This window comes from Trichoderma breve (genome assembly GCF_028502605.1).
Source record: "Trichoderma breve strain T069 chromosome 7 map unlocalized scaffold00007, whole genome shotgun sequence".
NCBI classification, from domain to species: Eukaryota; Fungi; Ascomycota; class Sordariomycetes; order Hypocreales; family Hypocreaceae; genus Trichoderma; species Trichoderma breve.
In genome coordinates, this window is record NW_026611593.1 from 1,014,235 (window position 1) to 1,036,359 (window position 22,125).

The 22,125-nt window shown below is 47.6% G+C and overlaps 3 protein-coding genes across 3 annotated transcripts; 1 reads left to right on the plus strand and 2 right to left on the minus strand.

The window, feature by feature from the left end:
* Nucleotides 1-240: 240 nt before the first annotated feature.
* On the plus strand, nt 241-1,125 carry T069G_10519 (uncharacterized protein; the record flags this gene model as incomplete). The annotated part of the gene is made up of 4 exons (XM_056177729.1): nt 241-362; nt 672-714; nt 783-797; nt 868-1,125. The coding sequence occupies 4 exons, from the start codon at nt 241-243 to the stop codon at nt 1,123-1,125; spliced, it is 438 nt and encodes a 145-aa protein (XP_056024019.1).
* Nucleotides 1,126-12,625: 11,500 nt separating this feature from the next.
* Nucleotides 12,626-13,309, minus strand: T069G_10520 (acetyltransferase (GNAT) family domain-containing protein; the record flags this gene model as incomplete). The annotated part of the gene is made up of 1 exon (XM_056177730.1): nt 12,626-13,309. The coding sequence occupies one exon, from the start codon at nt 13,307-13,309 to the stop codon at nt 12,626-12,628; it is 684 nt and encodes a 227-aa protein (XP_056024020.1).
* A 1,585-nt stretch (nt 13,310-14,894) lies between these two features.
* Nucleotides 14,895-16,892, minus strand: T069G_10521 (RNA recognition motif domain-containing protein; the record flags this gene model as incomplete). The annotated part of the gene is made up of 5 exons (XM_056177731.1): nt 14,895-15,489; nt 15,654-15,920; nt 16,299-16,439; nt 16,568-16,675; nt 16,738-16,892. 5 exons carry the CDS (start codon nt 16,890-16,892, stop codon nt 14,895-14,897), a joined length of 1,266 nt encoding a protein of 421 aa, XP_056024021.1.
* Between the last annotated feature and the right edge of the window lie 5,233 nt (nt 16,893-22,125).

Below are 22,125 nucleotides of genomic sequence, written 5' to 3' on the forward strand. Positions count from 1 at the left end.
CAACCTATTGAGGATTATACAGCATAGCACGAAATCTACATTTTACTTGTTTGCACTCACTTCTCTCCCCGGGTCAGGGTTGGGTTTCGCTATAGAACTGAAGCTCTGGAAAATTGTAGGCTGTCAAAGTGAGAGGGGAGACAAAACTGCCCGCTGCCAGCTGGCCGTACTTCCACCCACGCAGTCCATCATGCGCAGGTCAACATTTCCCCCCTTAACTTAACTCAACGCGACTTGACAATGCGAGTGGTCATGCTTTTCATTCTTCTTTGCATCAAGCTCGGATTCCCCAAATTCTTCAAGTTTTACGAGTTTCTCAAGAACCGCTTTCAACCTTTCCGCCGCAATCCCAAGCGCAAGAGGTGTGTCTCTTCTCATTACTACCGTGTTTTTTCTTTCTGCTTTCACTCCTTTTTGCGTTTCTGTGCCCCTTCTTGCTCTTGTTTTTTTCCTTCTCTTTCGGAGAATCTTGGTGTGAGGAAGTTGAGGAATCACACTCTCCCTCGTCAAAACATATCTCTTCAATCTTAATATGCTCTTCCCCCTTCTCGGCAGACTCTTCATCCTATTTCTCAACATGCTCTTGATCTGGCTTATCAACATCCTCGTGCTTCTTTTCGAAGTTTTACTCTGGCTTCTCGATTCTTTCTAGCTAATCCTTCCGCCATCAGCAAGAAGACCAAGATCGTTCGCTTCGCAGAACCGAAAAAGAACGTCCGTGTCGTCTACCAAGCATTCTCGCGATATTTCTAAATCCAAAGACCTGCTTCTACGCTCCTCAGGGACGACAACTCAAGGTTTGTGCATCCCTATCTCGTCCTCGAAGCCTTGGAAGCTAAGTCTCTCCAAAAACAGATTTGTTTCTAGTTCTACCAAAGCACCTCTTTGTCAACAATGAGATTCTACAATCGCACCGCGGAGCTCGAGTACTACCGCAACGGCATGCGTAACAACCCACCCACCGATACCGAGATGTGGGCTTCTTTGTTCATCGTATGCTCCTTTATTAGCGTCATCATCGTCTGCATCATGTTACCGCATGGAACCTGGTTCCAGTGCGTCTCTGGAGCCATCTTACTCTATCTCTTCTGCCAGGTTGTGGTTAGCTATGTTAACTGCGAGTAACGCGAGTCTGAGATGGAGGATACTCTCTTTCGCTGCTGGTAGCCCCAGCACCAATCTGCGATTGAGTGTTTGCTAAGTTTTTTTGGGAATGGGATTTATGCAGTTAATACAATCTGCTTAACATAACATCGTGACTACCTCGCGTGACTGCTTTCTTTCCTTTGTGACTAAACGCACCCTCCACTCCCTCCTCTCCTTTTGTATCGTTGAGCTTCTGGTTTGTGGCCTTGGATACTCGTTGCTCAATGCAATCTGGATCTTTGAAACATGAAATTTTATCCATCAGCTCTGACGTCGAAGTTGAGATCATCTATCAACCATAGTCAAAGCATTTTACTATCACGAAAGAAACATTGCTGCCATTCTAATATTCCGTCCCATAACCGTCTCTCGCTGTCCAAGATATTTCTCCCTCTGGTCCTCCACATTGCCTTTTCCCAAGAATGCTTTTCGCCTGCGTAGTTTGTTTGAGCATACCGCCAGCACTGAAATCGGAGACGACATGGTTGCCGATCGTGATGTTTGTCGAGCTTGTTGCCTGGGTAGAGCGCATTAAGCAGAACCCACTTGGCCCACGAGTAAGGGTAGACATTGTTGCAATATGCGCGATGGTTAGAGGGCTTGGTCAAGGCGCTCTCTTCGATGACGAACTATCCGTTTTAAGTCTATAAAAGCCGCATGTGCTCGTCGCTCGGCAAGCGGTCGCTGGGTGGTTGGATCCCGTGCTTCCTCGTTAACTCCCTCCGTCAACGTCTCGGGGATCTCGGTTGCGGCCTCCTCAGGGTTATCTGTATTTGCAGGGCGCCTTCTCCTGTCGAGGTTCTCGATATATTCGTCTTGTTCCGCCAAAGTCATATTCGTTGCCTGTCTGTGGTAGAATCTTACGGCGGCGACGCTGTTCGCGTATTGTCCATTCGAGGTCACTTTATAAGCGGTAGCACCATAGTTCTAGATCAGAATTTGCTTGATAAGACTCACCTCGAGTAGTAACGGCGGGATATTGGCGTTAATCGGGTGGACGAATTCAGCCATGTTGTCGGAGGCTGAGAGATCGCGACCTATTGCTCGTTCGTCTTCACTTTCACGCGTGAATAGCAGAGACTGTCAGTTTTCGTCTGCTGCTCAAACGAAGTTTGGAAAATATATGCATTACCTTTATCAATTATTTGCTGCGATCCCGTCTGAGTACAACGAGAGATCGAGAATCTACGCTATAACAAAGTTTTGCGTCCAGATCAGAGACGACTTTCACTGTTCATATCGAAAGCAAGGCTGAACTTCAAAAACAAGGCTGAATTTCCGGATAAAATTCCGCCAGAGAAGATTTTGCTTTAGATTACAATACAGACCAGCCATATTTCTGCTCTTATGGATACACGCAGAGGTAAATCTCCTCTCTACAACTCTAGGGCAAATGTCACACGAGATTGAGGCACAAGAAGAAAGTTGTTTTGAATGTTCTTTTGCAATATCTACTCTACATGTTTCCACCACCTCAATTCCATGTGCCCTATCGAAGAGAAGTAGTCAGTAATCGGTAACTTGAAGTTCACGTCTAGCAATGCCATTGAGAAAAGTTATGGTCAGAGTCCCCTTCCTGCACTCATTTTGATGTCGTGGTTTTGGTTGTCATCATGCCATGGTTGTGGAAAAAAAGAGAAAGGAATACTCACTGAGATGATTCACTTGAAGGGCGGACTTTGAATGGTGATGGCTTCTGTAAACTCCTAACGCAGAAAAGAGGTCAGCGATCAAGAAAAGAAGATCAAGTCAGAAAATTTCATGGAGAAACTTTTCTGGTCAGAAGAACCCTCGTGTCACCATCCTATATTGTGTTCTTGATTGTAATCATCCCATATCGAGGAAAGGGGAGAGAAACCGACCGTAAATGATTGAGAGAGGCAATTGTTTAGAGCTCTGTCAGAGAAAGTGGTTAGTATAGAGATCATCAAGAGAGAACTGAGAAAAGAGGATTGAGGAAATCATGGTCAGAAGAACCTAGGTTTCACTGCCTTGCAGTGCACTCATTTGAAGTTGTGTTCGTGTTTGTAATCATCCCATGACATAGAAAACAAAAGTGACTTACCAGAAAGTAATGTGGCGAAAGAAGACAGAACTTGAATTCAGGAGCCCCAGTCCAGAAGAGTGGCCAGCAGACAGATCCAAAGGGTAAAAGTCAAGGAAAAGGAAAAAAGAAATGGGAGGGAGTTCGTATGGTCATAACAAGTTCAACACGTTGAAGTGTTGCTCAAAGAGCACTCACTTTGTGATCGTGCTTGAGGAATGTAATCATTCCATACGTGAAAAGTGGTGGGAGGATAGGAGCGAGGAGCTGGGGTGGGGGAGAAGAGCGCACCAGAATTCGAAATAAAAAACCGCATTTGACGAGCCCTGTTTCAGAAAAGAGATTAGCCATCAGAACAAGACAGATAAAGTCAGAAAATGGAATCAAGACAATCATGGTCAGAAGAACCCTGGCAATTTTGGCACTCATTGGTATCGTAATTGTACTGTTGTACATTGCTTTCTAATCACTCCATAAGGGAAAAAAGAAGAAGTAGGAAAGCAAAAGACTTACTATGAGTGCCCAGTACAAGGGAGAGAAAGGAATGCCTGCTAAACAAAAGTTAGTGAGTGTACAAAAGAAGGGAAGAGTTCCTACTAAAGACAAGTCAGTGAGTATACAAAAGAAGGGGGGAGGGGAGGGGAGGGGAGGAGGATAGGTCAAAAGATGGGAGGAGCTTCCACTAAAGACAAGTCAGTGAGTATACAAAAGAAGAGGAGGGGAGGAGGGGGGGGAGGATAGGTCAAAAGAAGAGGAGAGCTCCTACGAAAGACAAGTCAGTGAGTAGACAAAAGAAAGGGAGGGGAGGGGAGGAGGATAGGTCAAAAAGGGGGGGTTTCTAATAAAGACAAGTCAGTGAGTATACAAAAGAAGGGGAGGAGGATCGGTTAGTAGAGTCGCTCAGAGTTGAATTTTTCTTTCATGGTCTGCTTCGAACAAACGCGAAAGACTACGGGACTGACTCATCATTGCGACTCCGAAAGGAACAGAGAACTGAAGCCAGACCAAGTGTTTTCATCAATGGCCGACAGGAAAACATGGAATGGTCTTTGTGTGGCCTTTCCAACACACAGAGCACAGGTGAAAGAGAAACAGCTGAAGCGAGAGGCTAGAGTGAATCAATTTCGACGTCAGACTGAAAACTTTTATTCCATCGCTGACTTGCAGCCGGAACGAACCCTATGTCATCATCCTGAGTGTGTATGTGTTGGGAAAAGGAAACGCAAAGAGAAAAGAGGACCCCCCAGACCGAACAGAAGTGCAGAGAACTTTCTCTTCTTCAAACACACAGAGCACAAGTGAAAAAGAAACAGCTGAAGCGAGAGGCTAGAGTGAATCAATTTCGGCGTCAGACTGAAATTTTTGATTCCATTGCCTTTGGAGCTGGAACGAACCCTAAGTCATCATCCTGAGTGTGTATGTGTTGAAGAGAGAAAAGGCAAAAAGAAGAGCGAAGATGAGAAAGAGAAGGCGAAGAGAAAAAGCAAGGAAGAAAAGTGAGGAGGTGTAGGAATTTCAGATGTGCTTCTTCCAGCAGACACTGGCACAAAGAAGAAAGAATCGCCAACAAGCGAGAGGCCAGAGTGATTCAATCAGCGTCAGACTCAAATAGTTTTTTCCCATTGCTGACTCGCAGCTGGGAACGGAACCCATAGTCATCACTCCATGTGATCAGTGTGTGGGTTGAAGCGAAACGTGGTGGGGGGATAGGAAGGAAGAGTCAACAGAAAGAAAGAAAAAAGCAAAAAACAAAAACAAGTGATGTGGGAAATTGAGGGTGGAGGGAATGCGAATGTGTTCTTGACACACACACAAGCACAAAAAAGAAAGACCCGATGGATCGATCAATGTCAGACTCCGTATTTTTACTCCATTACTGACCTGCAGTTGGAATATGGAACCCTAAGACATCACGCCATGCGTGTGTGTGTGTGTGTTGGACTGAGTTGGGAAAAAGAGATACAGTGGAAAGTGAACAGAAAGATGGAAGAAAAAAGAGAAGAAGGAGGAAAATCGGGAAAATCGGGACTGGAGACGAACAAGATCTTGCTCCGTTTGTCTCTTCAGCACCCACAGACACAATAAAGAAGGAGCAACAGAAGCGAGAGGCTAGAGTGCTTCAATCAGTGTCAGACAATATTTTCATTCCATAACTGACGTGCAGTCGGAACTAGAACCCTGGTCATCACTCGATGTGTGTGTGTGTGCTACGAAAAGAAAACAGAAAGCAAGAAGTAGAGGAAGCAAATGGGAGGGGAAGAGGAAGAATGATTGGTACAAGAGCAAGAGGAGGAAGGGGAAAAAAGAATCGCAAAGCGGGAGAAAAGAAGAAAAGAGGAAGATAGGAAGAAAATCTAGAAACCCCCGACCGCAACCAGAACAACTGAAAGTTGAACTGTCCCTCAGACAGAGTATTTGATTCCATTTGCTGACAGGCAGCTGGAAAAGAACCCTTTTGTCATCATTGGGAAGTTGGGTGGAGAGAAGAAAAGTGAGACGGTAGGAAAATTGAAAACATACCTGAAAGATGAAATTGAAATACGGGAGAAGAAGGAATCAAAGGTCACTGGGGAAGTGGAAGTCGAAATTGGAAAATGGGACTTATGATAGAGACGTGGATGATGGATGATGGAAGGTAGAGGTGGAAGGTAGAGATGGAAGATGGAAGTGGAAGATGGAAGATAGAGGTGGGAGGCGGAGGTGGAAGTGGGAGGTGGCAGTCAAACTTGCAGAGCGAAGTTGGAGCAGACAAACAGAATTGGAACTGGGACTGGAATTGGAATTGAAATTGGAATTGAAGATAGAGATAGTGGTCCAAAAAAGAGGGGAGCGACAAAGAAGAAAGAAAGAAAGAAACAAAGAAGGGAGAGGGAGGAGGAGGAGGAGGAGGAAAAGAGAGAGAGGGAAAAAAAAAAAAGTAAAAAAGAAAGCGCGGGATCATATCAAAGGTGTCGTCAAAGGTAGAGCTCATCCTGCAGAACAGTCAGAGCTCATTACGAAGAACCCTTTTCTAATCATTTTCCCATTGGTCAAAAATTGGAAAAAAGAAAAGCTGCTCCCTGTTTCCTCTTCCCATCTGCATAACCAAAGCAAGATGGGAAGAGGAAGTTAGTAGTCAGTGGTCTCCAAAACGGTTATGAAAAAAAGAAGGAAAAGACAAAGGAAATGACTTACCTGGGGACTTACCTGAAATCCGGGATGAAGAAAGGAGGAAAAGAAAAAAGAAGAGAGAGCGGGAGAAGACGAGCTTCAAGTAGTTGTGGAAAACGGAGGAGTGGAGCCTACTGATCTGGCTGTCAGGTGCAGGCCAAAAGTGAGAAATGGAAAATCAACACCTGCAGCTCGCTCTGGCCTATGAGAATTCAGGATCACTGCTGTCACGTAGGCAACGAGAGAACAAACGCGTGACCGGAGATTTTGTATATGGGGCAACGGGTATCAGGTCATGCAGAAGTGAAATTCGGGGGGGCCTCCTCGATTGATCATTGGCAGATCTCGAGGAGGAAAGGGGCACTCAGGAGATGAGGCTCCGTAGGCAAGCGAGAAAGTGAATTGAAGCTGAAGCCCGTTGCGTTGTGATGCTGTTGCCTACCCTCGAGAATTGGGGGGTGGCATAGGGGGGATTGGTGTAGTGGGAGGTGAGGCTGCAGTCGAGGAGATGGGGGGCCATCAATGGGCGTGGTGATATTGGGTACGAGTTGATATCGAGAGTTCAGGATGCTGTAGATGTGTAGAGCAATAGACAGTAATGCAGTTTTGATATTATGTTCATGTGTGCCATCTATCTAGAATTCATAATTGTGCAGTTGTTGAATTTGATATATCGTTTGATTCTGTAGTATGGTGGCCGCTGTAGAGACCTCCTGGAGCGAGTGTGCACTGCACTGCTACGATGCTCTTTTGCGGGTGAAGCTATTCCCAGTTCCCAGTGTAGAGATTCAATGTCCAAATGTGTATTTCATTACCACCCATACTGAAAATATTTCTATCAATACTGGGAAAAGACTCTTACTTGGTTTACCCCTTTTTTTTCTCTCGTATGGTAGCATGTTGGAGTGATCCTCAAAACCACTATATTCATGCGACCGAGACATCTTGAGAAACGGCAAAGTCCCCCTACAGAATTGCTGTATCAATCAACGGGCAGATAGGGGTAGATTCAGTTCACAGGAAAAAAGATCTCTGATTCTATGGTAGTATTTTGTGTCAGACGTTCCGTCGCAGTCTCATCACGTTGGGCAAATACGAATGATTGTAGTCTATTCCCGACCCATAACTCTCCAAGGGTATATCCCTGCTAGTTCTCTCCACAATCTAGATCTCCAACGGTAATCGATCGAGCTAAATGGAGGCTTCCTCAAGAAAAGAGGATATTGCTGTGCTTCGAATGGGGTGGCGCGAAACTCCTACTCGGGTTGTCGGGTTACCCTCAATCCAGATTCGAAACCCAAGAGGAAAATCACCAGACAATGGAACTGTCCTATTCGCTGTCTCCTCTTGGCCATGTCTTCCAAATACTGAGCCACCAAAGAAGAGCTCAGTCAAGGGGAGCTGGATTGGACAGAATCATAATGTCGTCAGATTTTCAGGATGGATACAATGTAGCTTGCGATGGAATTTTCGTCGCAAGAAATACACAGAGCATCAGAACCACAGATTGGGAACAAAACACTGCTTAAATTTGAAAATATAAAAAATCAAATACGAGGATATCCTCAATCTTTCTCTGCCTATGTCCTACAAGTGTCGCGCTGCGAGCAATTGTCTGCCTACAAGTTCCTCGTCTCTCCTTTGAATCTTCAAATGCCCATCGACACGTAAAGCATTGCTCACGGAATATGGAAAGAAATGAATGCCTAAGAAAAATCGAGTGTTGGGAGAGTACGCTTCAGCTTCGCTATGGGATTGGTTCGGAGAATCGAGTGTCGGTATTCGCCTACTCGCCTTCGTGACACTGGAATATCAGGGGAATTAGCATCTTTCCAGCCTCAAAAAATGACCACGAGCATTCGGTACTCCAAGGTTCCATACCTATAGCCTGACGACAGTAGTTTGAACATTGGGCTGTATTACCCTGGAGCGTCGGGTTCTCCAAAGGCGGCGTTGAAGTTTGCCAGAGAAATAGCAGTTGGTATTGAGAAAGACTGATGACGAATGCATGGAAATCGGAAGTAAAAGCATTTCCATCCATCTATGAACGAGATTTAATATTGACTGCTCAGAGAAGCTGGTAACTGCAAAGTGTCTCGGCTAAGTGCGTTACCATTGCATATGGGGATTTTACTATGGCTCAAATGCCACCACTTTACTTTGCCCGTCTGGCTCTTCGGACAATACTGCCTAGGTAGACAACGCTCTTCTTTTCCAGAAATGCTCATTCCAGGGTTTCCTTGCCCACAAGGATGCCATAGGGTTACCCAAGGAATTTGCCTAGAAGCCGTGGTACCACAGCAAAATGGCTTCAATCGTTTCCCGTCGCATCGAGGACTACTCAACATCACAGGCAAACCCGCAGGAAGCCTTTTTAGTTATCCATTACTGACTATGCCTCGCTCTTTTTTTTTAGTTGCGGCTGAAGCGATTCGCCATGGAAAGGTGTGGCTTCTTTTATTGTCTGGTTCTTGGTTACAAACGGCGTCTCTCGACACCAATTTCTATGTGCCGGTGATGTTTACAGGTATTGTCCCTCAAGATACTCCCGCGGATTTTTCTAATCGTTTGTAGATGCCATTTAGTCGATACCCCTACCGAACTCTTGACCGTCGTACATGAGCACACGGTATCTACCTAGAAGCCGGGAAGCGACTATCTTTCCATTACCCACCCTTACTTCGAATGGACCATTTTGAGAGCTTCTTTGAGATCGACAAAGTGACGGAGCGTTATCTTCACTAAGAGTCTGGCTTGGACAAGCATGGAGTGGAAATGGCAAGACAGGAGGCTGTTGGATCGGTCGCATTAGATGGTTGGGAGGAATCAGGCCGGGTGTTCTATCCATTTAGTTGATATGAATACTCTCTTCGTTCAATGTTACACAATTTCTTCTCCACGTTGAGTTCCTACGGTAGAAGCATTTGCCCGTATGGGCTCGGATCTTGGATCAGATGTAGCAAAACAACCACTCCTTGGATCAGGGAGCAAGCGCCAAATCCACCCCCGAATAACCTTCATAATTCAGTCATTGTTCTTTAACCATGGAAGAGTCTTTGGGCTCTCCTAGACAGTTTGGATGGAGTCTAGGCGACTTCTCCAACGTAGCAGCTAGAGACAGGCAGGCGATAACATGCAATTTTCTGGTACAGGTAGCTACGAAAACTCTTTCGCTTGACAACAGGATAGTCTAGATTCGCTACACATACTAGCTAGCATTTTCGAACTGAGAAATTAGCCATGTAGCGAGCAGCTACTCTTCTGTCCAGAGATTTGAAATCTCGACTACATTCTCCAACCCAAATATCACAACATCAACAAGGCCTCGTATGCCTCCCCCAATTCCTCCAACCCCATACCCAAACACCTACCACGACACCCTCAAAGGAGGTACTTGGGTACATTTGCATCTCCCTCATATTCCATTTTAGGAACATTTGTGGGCTACTGATTGTGAAAATGATTTTCGAAAAAGCTGCCAACTGCCTCTATTTTTCTCATTGGCTCGCTGCTTTTCTCATAGATCAGATGAAAGTGGACCACCCTCGGGGACTTTTGGTTTGGTGTTTGGCTGCGGTGGCTGGGGATGAAGAGCTCAGAGGGTAAGGAGGAAGAACTAGGTAGTGCTTGTGTTGTGGTGAGTTTGGGTGTAGGTCGAGTTGATATTCTGTGTGGCGATGGACGCTCTTGAAGCCCTTGTGGTTGTGTTCCCAGTGCCGTCTCGTAATTGCTGATGAACTATGTTCTAGAACTTGGCTGTATTTAGAGGCATAATTCAGCAGATCAGACATTACTCTTCTTTCTATACGATGATTCACTTGTACAAATGCCCAGTGTTCTAGTAACCTCTGCTGCTGTTTGATATGTGGCTTGGAGATTACCGCGTAGTATGACCTTTGTGTTGCACGTCGACGCAAATCGAGACACTGGAGGCTACCAAGAGCTAAGCTGTCACTCGCCGATTTTGGGACGTAGAGATACTGCAAGTTGCTCAATCCATCAATTGTTCATAAATTATCGTTCTACTTTCTATTAGGTGAGTCAAAAATTCTTCTCTTCGATGATTCACTTTCGGCATGTCGCTGCCCGTCCTGGCTACCAGGGACCAAAAAGACGGCATACAAGCTTGGCGAGACGCAGAAGGCATATACCGCCTGAAATTCATTCAGCAGCACGGTAATGACAGCTTGAAGCACATTGCTTAAAATTCTTTCGGTGAGCTTTTCTAGTTTTGGGCATACCTGATGGGAAACAGGTAGTCCAGCGTTGTGCAGGATGTCCAAAAAATGTGCGTACACGCAGCCTCTATTCTCTTTCGTCCGGCTGCCTGCTTGGGTAACTCGAACAGACGGCAGTCTCTACAGACACAAACTTCGGCTCGTATTTGAGACCACAGAAACCAATTCTTCCGATTCTACGTAAGTCTGAACCTGTTACTGTGGCTATCTAGTGGCATCTGAGAGCAAATACAAAGATTTAGGTTGGACCTCTTCTCCCTACTTCCCCAGAACCACCAGAACCACCAGAACCCCAGCTACTGAGCAAATTGACAAAGCACGTTCTTTTGATTTTGGCCCCTCTATCTTGGTTATTAACAAAGAAGAAGAGAAAAAGTCGGCTACTGCCTACGAAAGCCCGAGGACAATATCGTACGATGCCCTCGCAAATTAGATTCCTCATCTCGACACCAGGCTCGATCGCAACAATTGCACAACTCTACTGAGAATGTCTGACTTCAGTCTTAGTATAGTCTGTGAGTCTACTTGGGGAATAACTCCAGTGTCTGTCCTCCAAGATATCTGTACGGAAGCTTGCGGCGAAGAAGAAGGGGTAAGAATTCCCGGAGAGCTGAGCTCTACTTTCCTCAACTTCTCATCCAGATCTAATTTTCTTTTGCTGTTGCCAATAGTGTCCGACCATTTGCAAAAATAACTGAAAGCCGACTAAGCAATAGCGAAGATCGACACAAGCATCAACATATTGACATCCAAGATTTTCCCTGCTGTCAGCAGCGAAGCGTTTGAGAACACACCCCGACGTTCCTCCCGCCCGTACCCATGAGCGATACACTCGAACATTTCGACGTTGAGAGCATTCTCTATAAAAGATGTGTATCAGAAAAACACTAGATACAGATACTTGGGAGTTTTAGGTGTCTGTTTGAACTCTTGCTGTTAATCTTCTGCTCCAGGAAGATCGTTCTCCAAAGCCTGCCATACAAGCATTGGAACATTGGCAATTTCTCAAGCGAAAGCACACATCATTATCCGCATTTCAAAGTAGCGAACCATTCGTGGACTTCAAAACGGCACTGACTCTTCCCAAGAGCTGTCTGCGCCTCCAGAGATACTGAAGATAAGTTTGAACTTCGTTACAGTTTCTTCTCTGCACAGTGTGCAGCAATTGCGGTTGCGATAGCTTACCATCAAATTCGCTTCGAACCAACACTACCCATTTACGAAAGGAAAGTATCCTGAAGCATTGTATCAATTTTCACGTAGTCATCGTGGCCGAAACCGTCTCGCTGAGGGAAAAGAAAATCTGTTGACAATTGGGATTTATCAGATGGTGTTCAATCGGAATACGATCATACTAGCTATTTTTTTGGTAATTGAATTGCCTCCGAGTCCAGGGCTTAGCAGTGCCTTCAGTTATCTGTTCAAGTCGTCGATATCACCCCCTTCGTCGCAGTTTACGGTCAAGTTACTGACATAGTTTCTTGCAGATGTTGTTCGCCTAGAAATCCCCAATTCTTCCACCAATCCTCTATATCGATCTTCTCAAAGGTCACAGCACTCCTGCACGAATTATCTTCTACGACAAACAGTCCAACCTAAATGCCAGAGTACAATGTCGAATTCACCACGAAGATCGATCTGTTTGCTTAATGCTTTTAGCACCGAATCAGAAGATCTTTCAACATAGGAAGCGAAAACAGTGGCAGCTGAATCAGTTTCCATTCGTAATACCACACAAATCCTGCAAGCGGCGGTCTTTTCAAAGAATCCAAAGAACAATGTTGTATGTTTGCCTCAGCTATCTACTTTTTTTTGTGTCTATAACTAACGTGTCTTTTGTCCTGACAGTTCGATACACATCTCCAATCAAACATCGAAGCCTGCGCAAACGAAAACCCCAAACATCCACCAAAGCTATTGGTATTATACACAAAGACGTCCATGATTGAACCCGTACCCTCGTCAACCCAACGAAATCCCATTCAGCAACTCGCTATGCTCCGTCTAAGAACAACTCTACATCGTACAAAACTCCCTTTGAAGCAGATCAAATCCCCTCCTCCTTCTCATTCGGCGGCCACCAAATCATCGGCGGAAACATCAACTCCTCCCCATGCCCCTCATACACCTCCCACCCCAACGTCTTATACGTCTTCATCCCCTCCTCACTCGCCTCCAAATACGCCGGAATCCCCAACTCCGCACACCTCTCCATCCCGTACCGCACACACATCGTCGCCGCCCCCCGTCTCCTATACTCCGGATCCACGCACATGTAGCACAGCAGCGCAAACGGCCTTCCCTTCATGATCCTTCTCCGTAGAGCAATCTCCGGCTCCATCGTATCCAGGACAAGCTTCCTCTTCGCCGGATCCTCCACCCACTCCATGCGCAAAATGTAGTTTTCCACCATGTACTCCTCCTCAGTCCTCTCGCGATCCCAGACGAACCACTCTGCGAACCCAACAATCTTTTCCTCTCCGGTAGCAGGATCAGTATACACGCACTTAACACCAGGCGACACTGAAGGGTATTTTTCAAGATGCTCCTTGTAACCGCGCAAGTGTCGCTCCGCATTCAGCCTCCTTGTCTCCTCCGAATCAGGCCCTCCTCCAATAATGTCGAAATTAGGAAACGGCCCAAAAGCATTGAGGATGAGCTGCATACACCGCGGCATGTCCTCCTCTCGAGCAGGCTCGACACGGAAAGTTCCTGGCGTGGCTGCTGGCATGGCTGTGTATCTTCTTCGCTGGACTCGAAATAGAATATCTTGAGTTTTACTGATCACACGAAGTCGTCGTAAAAACATGCTCATCAATTGTATATTATGTATGCTATGGGTTCTAGTACGATTTTATATAGATCATCTAATACCTAATACTCCATTGCTGCTGAACCATTATTCGTCGGCAAGTTTGGCGCAAAGGATGCAGCTATAAGTGGGACGGACAGTGACTCCTCGCCGACAAATGCACCAATTTGTGATTGGCCCTAGATCAACTAGTCTTGGCCTCAATCCATAGTTCTGGCTAGGAAGAGTAGCATAACCCGTGATAGTGTCGTAGCAACGGAATTTCGGCACGGATTGTCGCAAAAGTCCCCCAGATGAAAAAACACTCTTTTAACATCAGTCGGCACGTGTAAATTACGACTCTAAGCAACATACAACAGCCACAAACAGCCACGCACGAGTTCAACAAAGGCAAGCCAAACAACATCCCCATCTAAATGCGCCGATATATTCTTCTCTATCTGTAATAGAGCAGCTATATATGCCAGTCCCCTTGCCATACACAATCTTGACAGCTCGCTGGATGCGCCCACGGCTGCTACTTGCAAAAAAGGCTTTAGCGACGAATCAAAACTCCATGCGCCGGAACGAGGAAAAACTCCAAGTTGCCTAACGAGTGATGGAGGTACACAGGAAAAAGAAATACGGAAAGAAGAGAAGAGACACCCAAGGAAACTCCAGTAATGATTGAACATCCGCCGCTGCCCCAAGTCCAACGCGACAGGCAAACGAACGGTAACGACTGGAAAAGAAATCCAAGAAGTACAAAGAAAGAGAAGGAGATACAGAGGATTCGAGACATGGGAAAACAAGAGATAAAAGTACACAAGGAAAAAAAGAAAACAAGGAAAGCGAAATCCAGCTCCAGGCATACTTTTATAATAGCAAATCGTTTTATGACCAGCGCAAATTCTTCCTGACGAGAATTTCTGTTGCCGCTATGCGCGAAGTCTGGCTTTTCATGGACAAAGGAAAAACATTATCGAAAGTAAGGAAAAGTCGACGGAGAAAAGAAAATAAAGTATAGGAAAGAAACAGCACAACAGATAAATGCACACATCACAAAAGTATGAGGCAATCACACGCAAACAAAGCACGGCATCAATTTTTGTTAGGGGAATCATAAAATCAAGCACGTAATCAAATTTGACTGGTGACAGTTCCCCAGAGAACTGAAATCTCCAACGCCGGTCGTGATTTGAGACTCAAGAAAATGGGGGGTGCATAGTGTCGTGTCAAAGCGCAGAGCAATGGTAATTTCAACGTGAGAAAAAATGACAAAAGACGACGTGCCCGAACGACGCAAATCAGTCCAACGCCCCAATGTTGCCCCAGGTCAGCCCATCAATCGGCTGTGAATAAGAAGAAAGGAGAGCATCAAATGAGAGTCGACAAAACCTTGTCCAGATCCCCGAGGCTGGTCAGAGCGACCAGCCGTCTCAATAGTGTCCGGCCGTCTCTTCAAACTTTACTACGCAAAATCAGCGGTCAGCCTCTCTGTAGTCTATCTCTCAATGCGAGTCTTTCAATGTTCATTTCCTACCTGAGGGGGGACGGCGGGACCTGGGGGTCCTGAGGGGCCTTGGGGGCCCGGAGCAGGACCGCCAAAGTGGTGAGGGCCACCATATGGGTTAGGGCCGGGGCCACCGTGGGCAGGACCAGGCATGCCCATGTAGTGAGGCGGAGGAGGAGCAGGGCGGTAGGGGGTGCCGACTCCAGAGTTGTTCTGAGATCGGCCCCAGCTGAGTCGCACTCGAGAGTTGCCAATGGGGTAGCCCTGCATCTGGTTGATGGCCATCTCGGCGGCATGGCGGTGGACAAACTGGACGAAGCCGCAGCCCTTGCCAGGAGGGATCTTGACGTAGGTGATTTCTCCGAATCCCTGGAAGAAAGATCGAAGCTCATCCTCCGTGACATAGCCTGAGAGGCCGCCGACGAAAACAGTTGTGTTGTTGGGGTCGGTGAACTGGTTCATCTGAGTAGCTGGGTTGAAACCGCCACCAGCACCGGCATTGCCGCCGTAGGGAAATCCTTGGACTCCTCCCCACATTTGCTGTTGAGGCATACCGCCGCCCATCATCGGACCGCCCTGGTGTCCGTGACCAAAGCCGTGATTGCCGCTGTAATACGAGATGGTCATGTTAGAGTCGGGTATTCTCAGTTTTAACTAGAGGACGGAGGGGTTGTCGAGCGTGTGTAGGTATAAGTGAAGAGTTGCGGCAAAGGAGAGAAGGTGGGCTGGCCAAAATGCGTGCACAAAAAGTTTTGGGCGGGTGTAACTTACCGATTCTTGGGAGTGGCAGTCGAGATCCTCATAGGACGGTTGCCGCAGTAGACTCCCTGCATTTCGACGAGAGCACGCTGTTGGTCGTTTTCATCGGAGAAGCGCACGAAGCCGTAGCCGCGGCTCTGACCCGACATGGCGTCCGTCATGATCTTGGCCGACTTGCACGAAGGGAAGCGAGCCTGGAAGAGAGAGACCAGGACATACTCGTTGACCTCGGGGCCGAGATCACCGACGAAGATACTGTACTCGGGACCGCGATCGTCGCTATCGTTGGTAGACATTAGAAACCAGATATTCAGCAGGAGCGAGTGGTGATTAAAATTTCAAGGCAAGAAAAGCGTCAAGAGGAAAAAAATTAGGTGGCAAAAGGCAAAAGTGCAATGGAGGAAGCTGTAACAGGGAGAGAAACAAAAACGAGGCAAGGCAGAAGCGGCAGATCGAAACTGTGCCTGAAGGTGGTGAAAAGGTAAATCCGAGGCGCCACGGTTACTGCCGCAAAAATACGCATGTAGCGGAGAGGTACATGAGAAGCTGTGGTGGGGGAGGTACAAGCACAAGTACTTGTGCAAGGGGGCGAGAAAAGGCAGGGCAAGGCTGAGCACTGCAGAATTTCAAACAAAAACAAGCATCAGACGGACTTACCGTCGGTCAACCAGACCGCCGCCAGACGCCCAGTTCAGCTTGAATTGGCGCGAGCTGTTAGGCACAGGCGTTCCGTTGAGGCCAAGCGCCTTGGTAGCGGCGTCGGGAGTTGCGAACTCAACGAAGCAGTATCCAGCGTTTCTGGGAGGGGAGAGCAGAGTCAGTCAAGTGGTCATGCATATCATATGATTTAGGTCACTTGTTGTAATTCATTTCTTTCCCTTGTGCTAGAGGGACGAAGGACAACAAGCAATAGAGACCTAGCTTACCCAGAGTTCTTGTCGCGAATCACCTTGACGTTGACAGTTTCGCCGGCGGAAGAAAGGAAAACGCCCTTGATAAAGTTCTCGTCCATCCATGGTTCGAGCTCTCCCATCCTATCCCTCTTGTTAGTCACACATGACTCGTTGCATTCTCAATGGCTGGGGTTATATCTTACCAAAGGGTGGTCTTGGCCTGATCCTGAGTAGGACCGGCGGGAGGAGGCACAGCCGACATGTCGGTGGCGGGAGGGGTTCCGTTTTGAAAAGCCATTGGACTGGCAGCAGAGATGCCGTTAGACGGAGCACCAGGAAAGGAGGAGTTCAAATCCATACTAGTCTACAGCGTCTCATCAGCACAACGGTCTATAAAGAGATTTTGCAGCAGACTGTTTCTAGAAATAAGAGGAAGATGGATAGAGCAATGTGTCCTATGGCGTGCAAGCTTAAATGCTATTTCGCCTTGACTCATTATCTTGTACACTCGATCTGAGACGAGCGCCACCGGCGACTTAGCTCGGTGATTTGTGGGTGCGTGTAGATGTACATGCACAAGGCGGAAAGAACTTCAGCCTCGGCAAGAGGGTTTTGTAAAAGAGTAGGAGGCGAGACCACTTGGCTCACGATGGTCACGTTCAAGCCTAAGAACGTATTCACCTAGCTCGCGGGATCATGATGGAGCATAAGGGAAAGAAATTGAAGACGTACCAATTACTTTATGCTTTTAGGAAACCAAAATGTAATCTGCTTCAAGCTCGATTATAAACAGGCTTTCAGGCTTTCGTTCCTTGCCGAAGAATGCTCAAAGACTACACGAATGCAAACAGTCAACACTATGCACCGTATTATCATGCAAGCACAGGCAGCCACTAACCTAAATAGAAGCGAAATGGAGGTGACGTTCGAATCGAATGCGAAGATCGACAACGAAGCAATAGAAGACCGATGTACAGTCTTACTAAAGGGATTCCAAAGGAAAAAAATGTGTCCGTATGAATAAGAGATTCTCAATACGCCGTCACGCCGCGTTCAAGATGGCAAGGGGACAAATGCGATGCTTGAGGCGGATAATGACTTTCTTTAAGATGGAGTCGAAAGATGATATCGTGGACCGATCGTATGTTCTACCGAAAATCCTAAAGGAGTGTGGTAAAACAGTTGGAACGCTCTCGAAATCAAGAAGAACCTAGATATAGCGGTTAGCATTCAATGATGTAGGTCCAAGATTCTAGCAGCTGGCTGTGCAATGTGTAATGACAACAAAAAGGCCCCGACCCCGTGTGATGCGCAAAATGCCTGCCGAGATGCCTAAACCAACGAAGCGGCACATTCCCAGTAAGCCCTCTTTCAGCTTTCTCGTCTTTTTCTCCGAATGGTCCAGATATTGATGCAAATATTGATCGTCAAGGTTTCGGCAGTGCGTATCTATTGGCTTTAAACTTCAGGTTCAGGTGCGCCGCAAAGCCTCAATGGTTGTATGTTCGTGTAGTCATAGAAGAAGGTATAGTCGGAGTATTCCAGGCGGGTATACACCAGGTGTAGCGCAGGCCATGTTCCATATCCATCAATTTGTGAGATTGACCGTGTTTTTAGCCATCAAGCCATCCTGGAAAGCATTTGCGCTCGTAATGGAAGACCGATTTGGTGGTGACAAACGGCCAAGGCACCAATCGCATGCTAACACACTCCACACTCGAGAATATCCGTCCAGTCGAGGACAACGCTTCAGTCTACCAATGCCGAAATATTCGTTTCTCCGCGATCCGAGATAAGGGACTCTCGATGCGCTGGCGGTATCTGTTGGGCACGAAATTGCAATGCAGCTGTTCGGAGCACGAGCAGCCAACATCCACAACATCAATCTGCAGCCTCGGCCAATTTAATTTTCTCGGCGACATTGACGTCGACAGACTCGAATAAACCCAACAAGTAACCACATCCATCGGCTCGCCATGATTCGCAACACCCTTCCGAACTCTCTCGTATCGATTATCGTCCTTGATATTTCGGATGCCGCAATCACATGGTAGACCCGGCGAAGTGGGGTGAAATCGGATGGAGATCGTGCATCGCCCCGCGAGACGCCGAAGTGCTCCCGGAAGAGAAAATCCAAGGGCCACGATGAATTATGACGCTTTGCGAAAAGAGTCGGCCGATGCGACGCTCATGATTTGGACGCGATAGAGCAGTTGAGGCTTCGGGGCAGCCGAATGGCGACGGCGCAAGGCGGAAATACGACGCCGCATTTCGCCGCATGTGCCACGGCTGCGAGTGTGAGGGCGCAAGCACGGTACAGTAACGGTATTGACTTGATCGATCGATTGCGTCGCCGAGTCGGCCGGGTCTCCAAGCGCATAAGTCTTGACCACTTGCTTCGGCCTCGGTCCATGTCGAGATTGGCGAGTGCGTCGCCGCGGCTCCAGAGGCGACGTCCAATTCGAGTTTCGATCCATCGTTCCGCGCGCAAAACCACACGCTATTCGAGCCGGGGCACGGACAAGAGGGGAAAAATTTCACACGAACAAGAAAAAATAAAAATGCAACGAGGCAGTCTGGAAACGTGCAACTTACTTTTAGGCGCCGGCAAAAACAACCGTAACTCTCTCAGCCGATAGTCCGAAACACGCGCAAGGGAAGAACCGTAGCAGCCGTGACGAGAAAAAAAGAGATGAAAGAGGAAGAATGTGTGATGGAAGAAAAGAGTCAGTCGCGGGACGCCGTGCGGCAGACGAAGCGGGCGAGCTTTTTTTTTCTCTCTCCCTTGTCCGAGCTGGTGCTTGCTAACTGGCCCTCTTTGTTGGACACACACTTGTTCTGCTCACACACTGTTGAGTCTGCACAGCCTGGACCGGGTCGCGCGGGGATTAGTTACCTTAGGCGAGGGCAAGGTCGAATAATCGACCAGGATCCAGCCAGGGGGGGCGTGTGTGTATTGCTGTGTGAGTGTGAGACGTCGATGTGGGCGCTGCCTTTTTGGCGGCCACAGGCGATCTCTTGCTCGATCTCGGGCCCGTTGGTTGGCCAAGCTGGCTTCAAAGGGCGCTGAAACAGCCCACAAGGTCAAAATTCCACCCACACGGACGAGAAACCAGATGGTACGAGTGCTCGTAGCTGCTGCTGCTTCTGCTGGCGCTGCCGGAGCTCTTGTTGGAGAGGGGTCGCACCAGAGATGACGCTGCTGCTGCTGCTGCTCAAGGAAGCGTTGCTGTGCTATCGCTCGAGATGTTCCTTTTGCTGCAGTTGCAATAAAACAGCAAGAGGCAAGGGAGGCAATGGGGGACGAGGAGCAGCGGTAGGGATATATCAGACAGCCAAGAAAAAGAGGTACTTTGCAGCAATATTGGCCAAACAGATGCCGGAAATTGTCAGATCTCTAGACAACGGAGCGCAAAGATGATGGAGCGAGACACACAACCAATCAATCAAATCACACGGCGATGAATCAATCAATTCCTGTGTACTTCGCAGACGACAACAAACGGAAAGAGTAAATAACGCTGTGGAAGAAACAGAAGAAGGGAAGAAAAGGCCAGGAGGGAACGACGAGCACGCGTTGTATTATTATTCACTTGCTGCCTGCCGCCGTTCTCAGCAATTGAAGCCCCAAAGCCCTCTCGTCCTGCTGCGAAACTCTGTGGCCTGTGCCAGATTTGAGCGAAGCCATTGATGGCTTGTTCTTTGACTTCCAGGGCGTGTACCGAGCAAGACGCGCGTGGCGCCATGGTGGAAGTTCCTTGTCTGGCTGAGGACGGCGAATAGGCTCAGGCAATTCAACTGGCCCAAGGCTCTCTCGCCTGGCAAAAACCGGGAACCCAAGGGGAGAAAAAAAGAGCCAGTCCTTTGAGGATGGGCGCCACAAAGACAAGCCGGTTCTTGTTAGAATGTTGGTGGCGCATCTCCAAGCTCAACAAGGCCCCCAATGTACCTGCCAGGTATACTTCGGATGTGGTCTCGTGCATTTCGCTTTATAGGAGTCAAAGAAGATATTTGCGGCTTTGTTAGCACACAGCAAACCCGGCAGAGCAAACCGCTATCGAGATGATTCTTTCTAGAATTGTCAAACTCAATAACGTTGCTTGCTACTTCTCATCTTGCCTTTCGACTATAAGCAGCATCGAGAAGACTCCGCTCTGTCAGACCGCGGAGATGTATTCCGGTTACTTGGGGCTACGAAATTTTCAACTATTTGCCGCAGCATACCGTTAAAAAGAGTACCTTTCTAGTTATGCCTTTTACACGGCTTGGTCACGGAGCATACGGCAGCTTGCACCGTTCATCATTCATGGAGCATCTACTGTCTTCCTCAGTGCCAAAGCCACGAAAGCGTCTCCGCCCAAGAGCCGGAAACATCTGCTCTTTGATACGCGGGCTGCGGTAAAACACACTGTCCCCATACCGTGCCATTGCCCTGGTGGGCCAAAACGCTCAGAAGCTTCCAGCGGACTGTCCGACGGCGTGTCGCTAGTTGCCAACGTCGGCTCCATTCTCAGGTTCGTTGTATTCCTAGTGCGCGTTTCCATGTGGCGATTTAAACAGTGCACTCAAAGACTTCTTGACATCTCGCCGTTTGCGGCTCTGACTGGCTGGAGGATATGGCACTTGTTAGTGGACCTGCGTCTTGCGTAGCAACATTTGGAAGCCGAAAGAAAGGCAAGACACAAACAAGGAGAGGCACCTACGGAACCGGCAAAGTCATGCTGGATCCGATTATGCAGGTCACAGGCGGGGGGTTACAGTACTAACTGTGTTTCTTTCATAGCTGCCAGATCGACCCAAGGCAGCTCAGAGAACTTGATATGATGAAACAGTTAGATCATAGACCAGGCTCAAAGACTGCTATGACAGATACCGCAGATGCAGGGCACAATCGTGCTATCCGATGCCATCTCTATTGAAGAGACACAACCCTGCGTTTGGTGGCCGGGACAAGCAGGTGGCCATCAATGCAGATGTCTCAGCCCGCCATGTCTGATTGACGGTAAACAAATTGTTTTGTCTCAACGCAATTTATCAAGGAGCGACCCAGAGCAACACTACAGGCCAATCTCATAGGTGAAGTCCCAGCCACAGGGTCTTGGATGGCTCACCCGCGTCTCAATATTGTAACGCGACAGGACGGCCTGTGTAACTTGGAGCGAATCAGATCAGTCCCTGCGTGCGGATGCGTGAAAAGTGACCCTTGAGAGACGAGATGATAATACTTCCTTGATAATGGAGGTCAATGATAGTGCTAGTATTTCATTCACTATTTTTATCTCTTGTAACTAACTACCGCCGTGTCTCCTTTGCCTTGCCTTACCCCTGGTGCCTGCAGCCATTATGGCGATGCTAAACCACCACACACCTTATTTTCGGTACGTACCGATAGCCGTAACAACATCAGGCCAAAAGGAAAAAGCAACGTGTCTTTCAACCTTCTTCCATCCTTCTACTTCATACTGCTGCTAGACCGCATTTCCTACCGAGGCAAGCACAAGTATTGGGCAAAAAGATACACTATTGTTTGCGCCGGATGGCCCTAGCGATGCTACACAAAGACAAATACAGCGGCCAACAAGCACATTGTG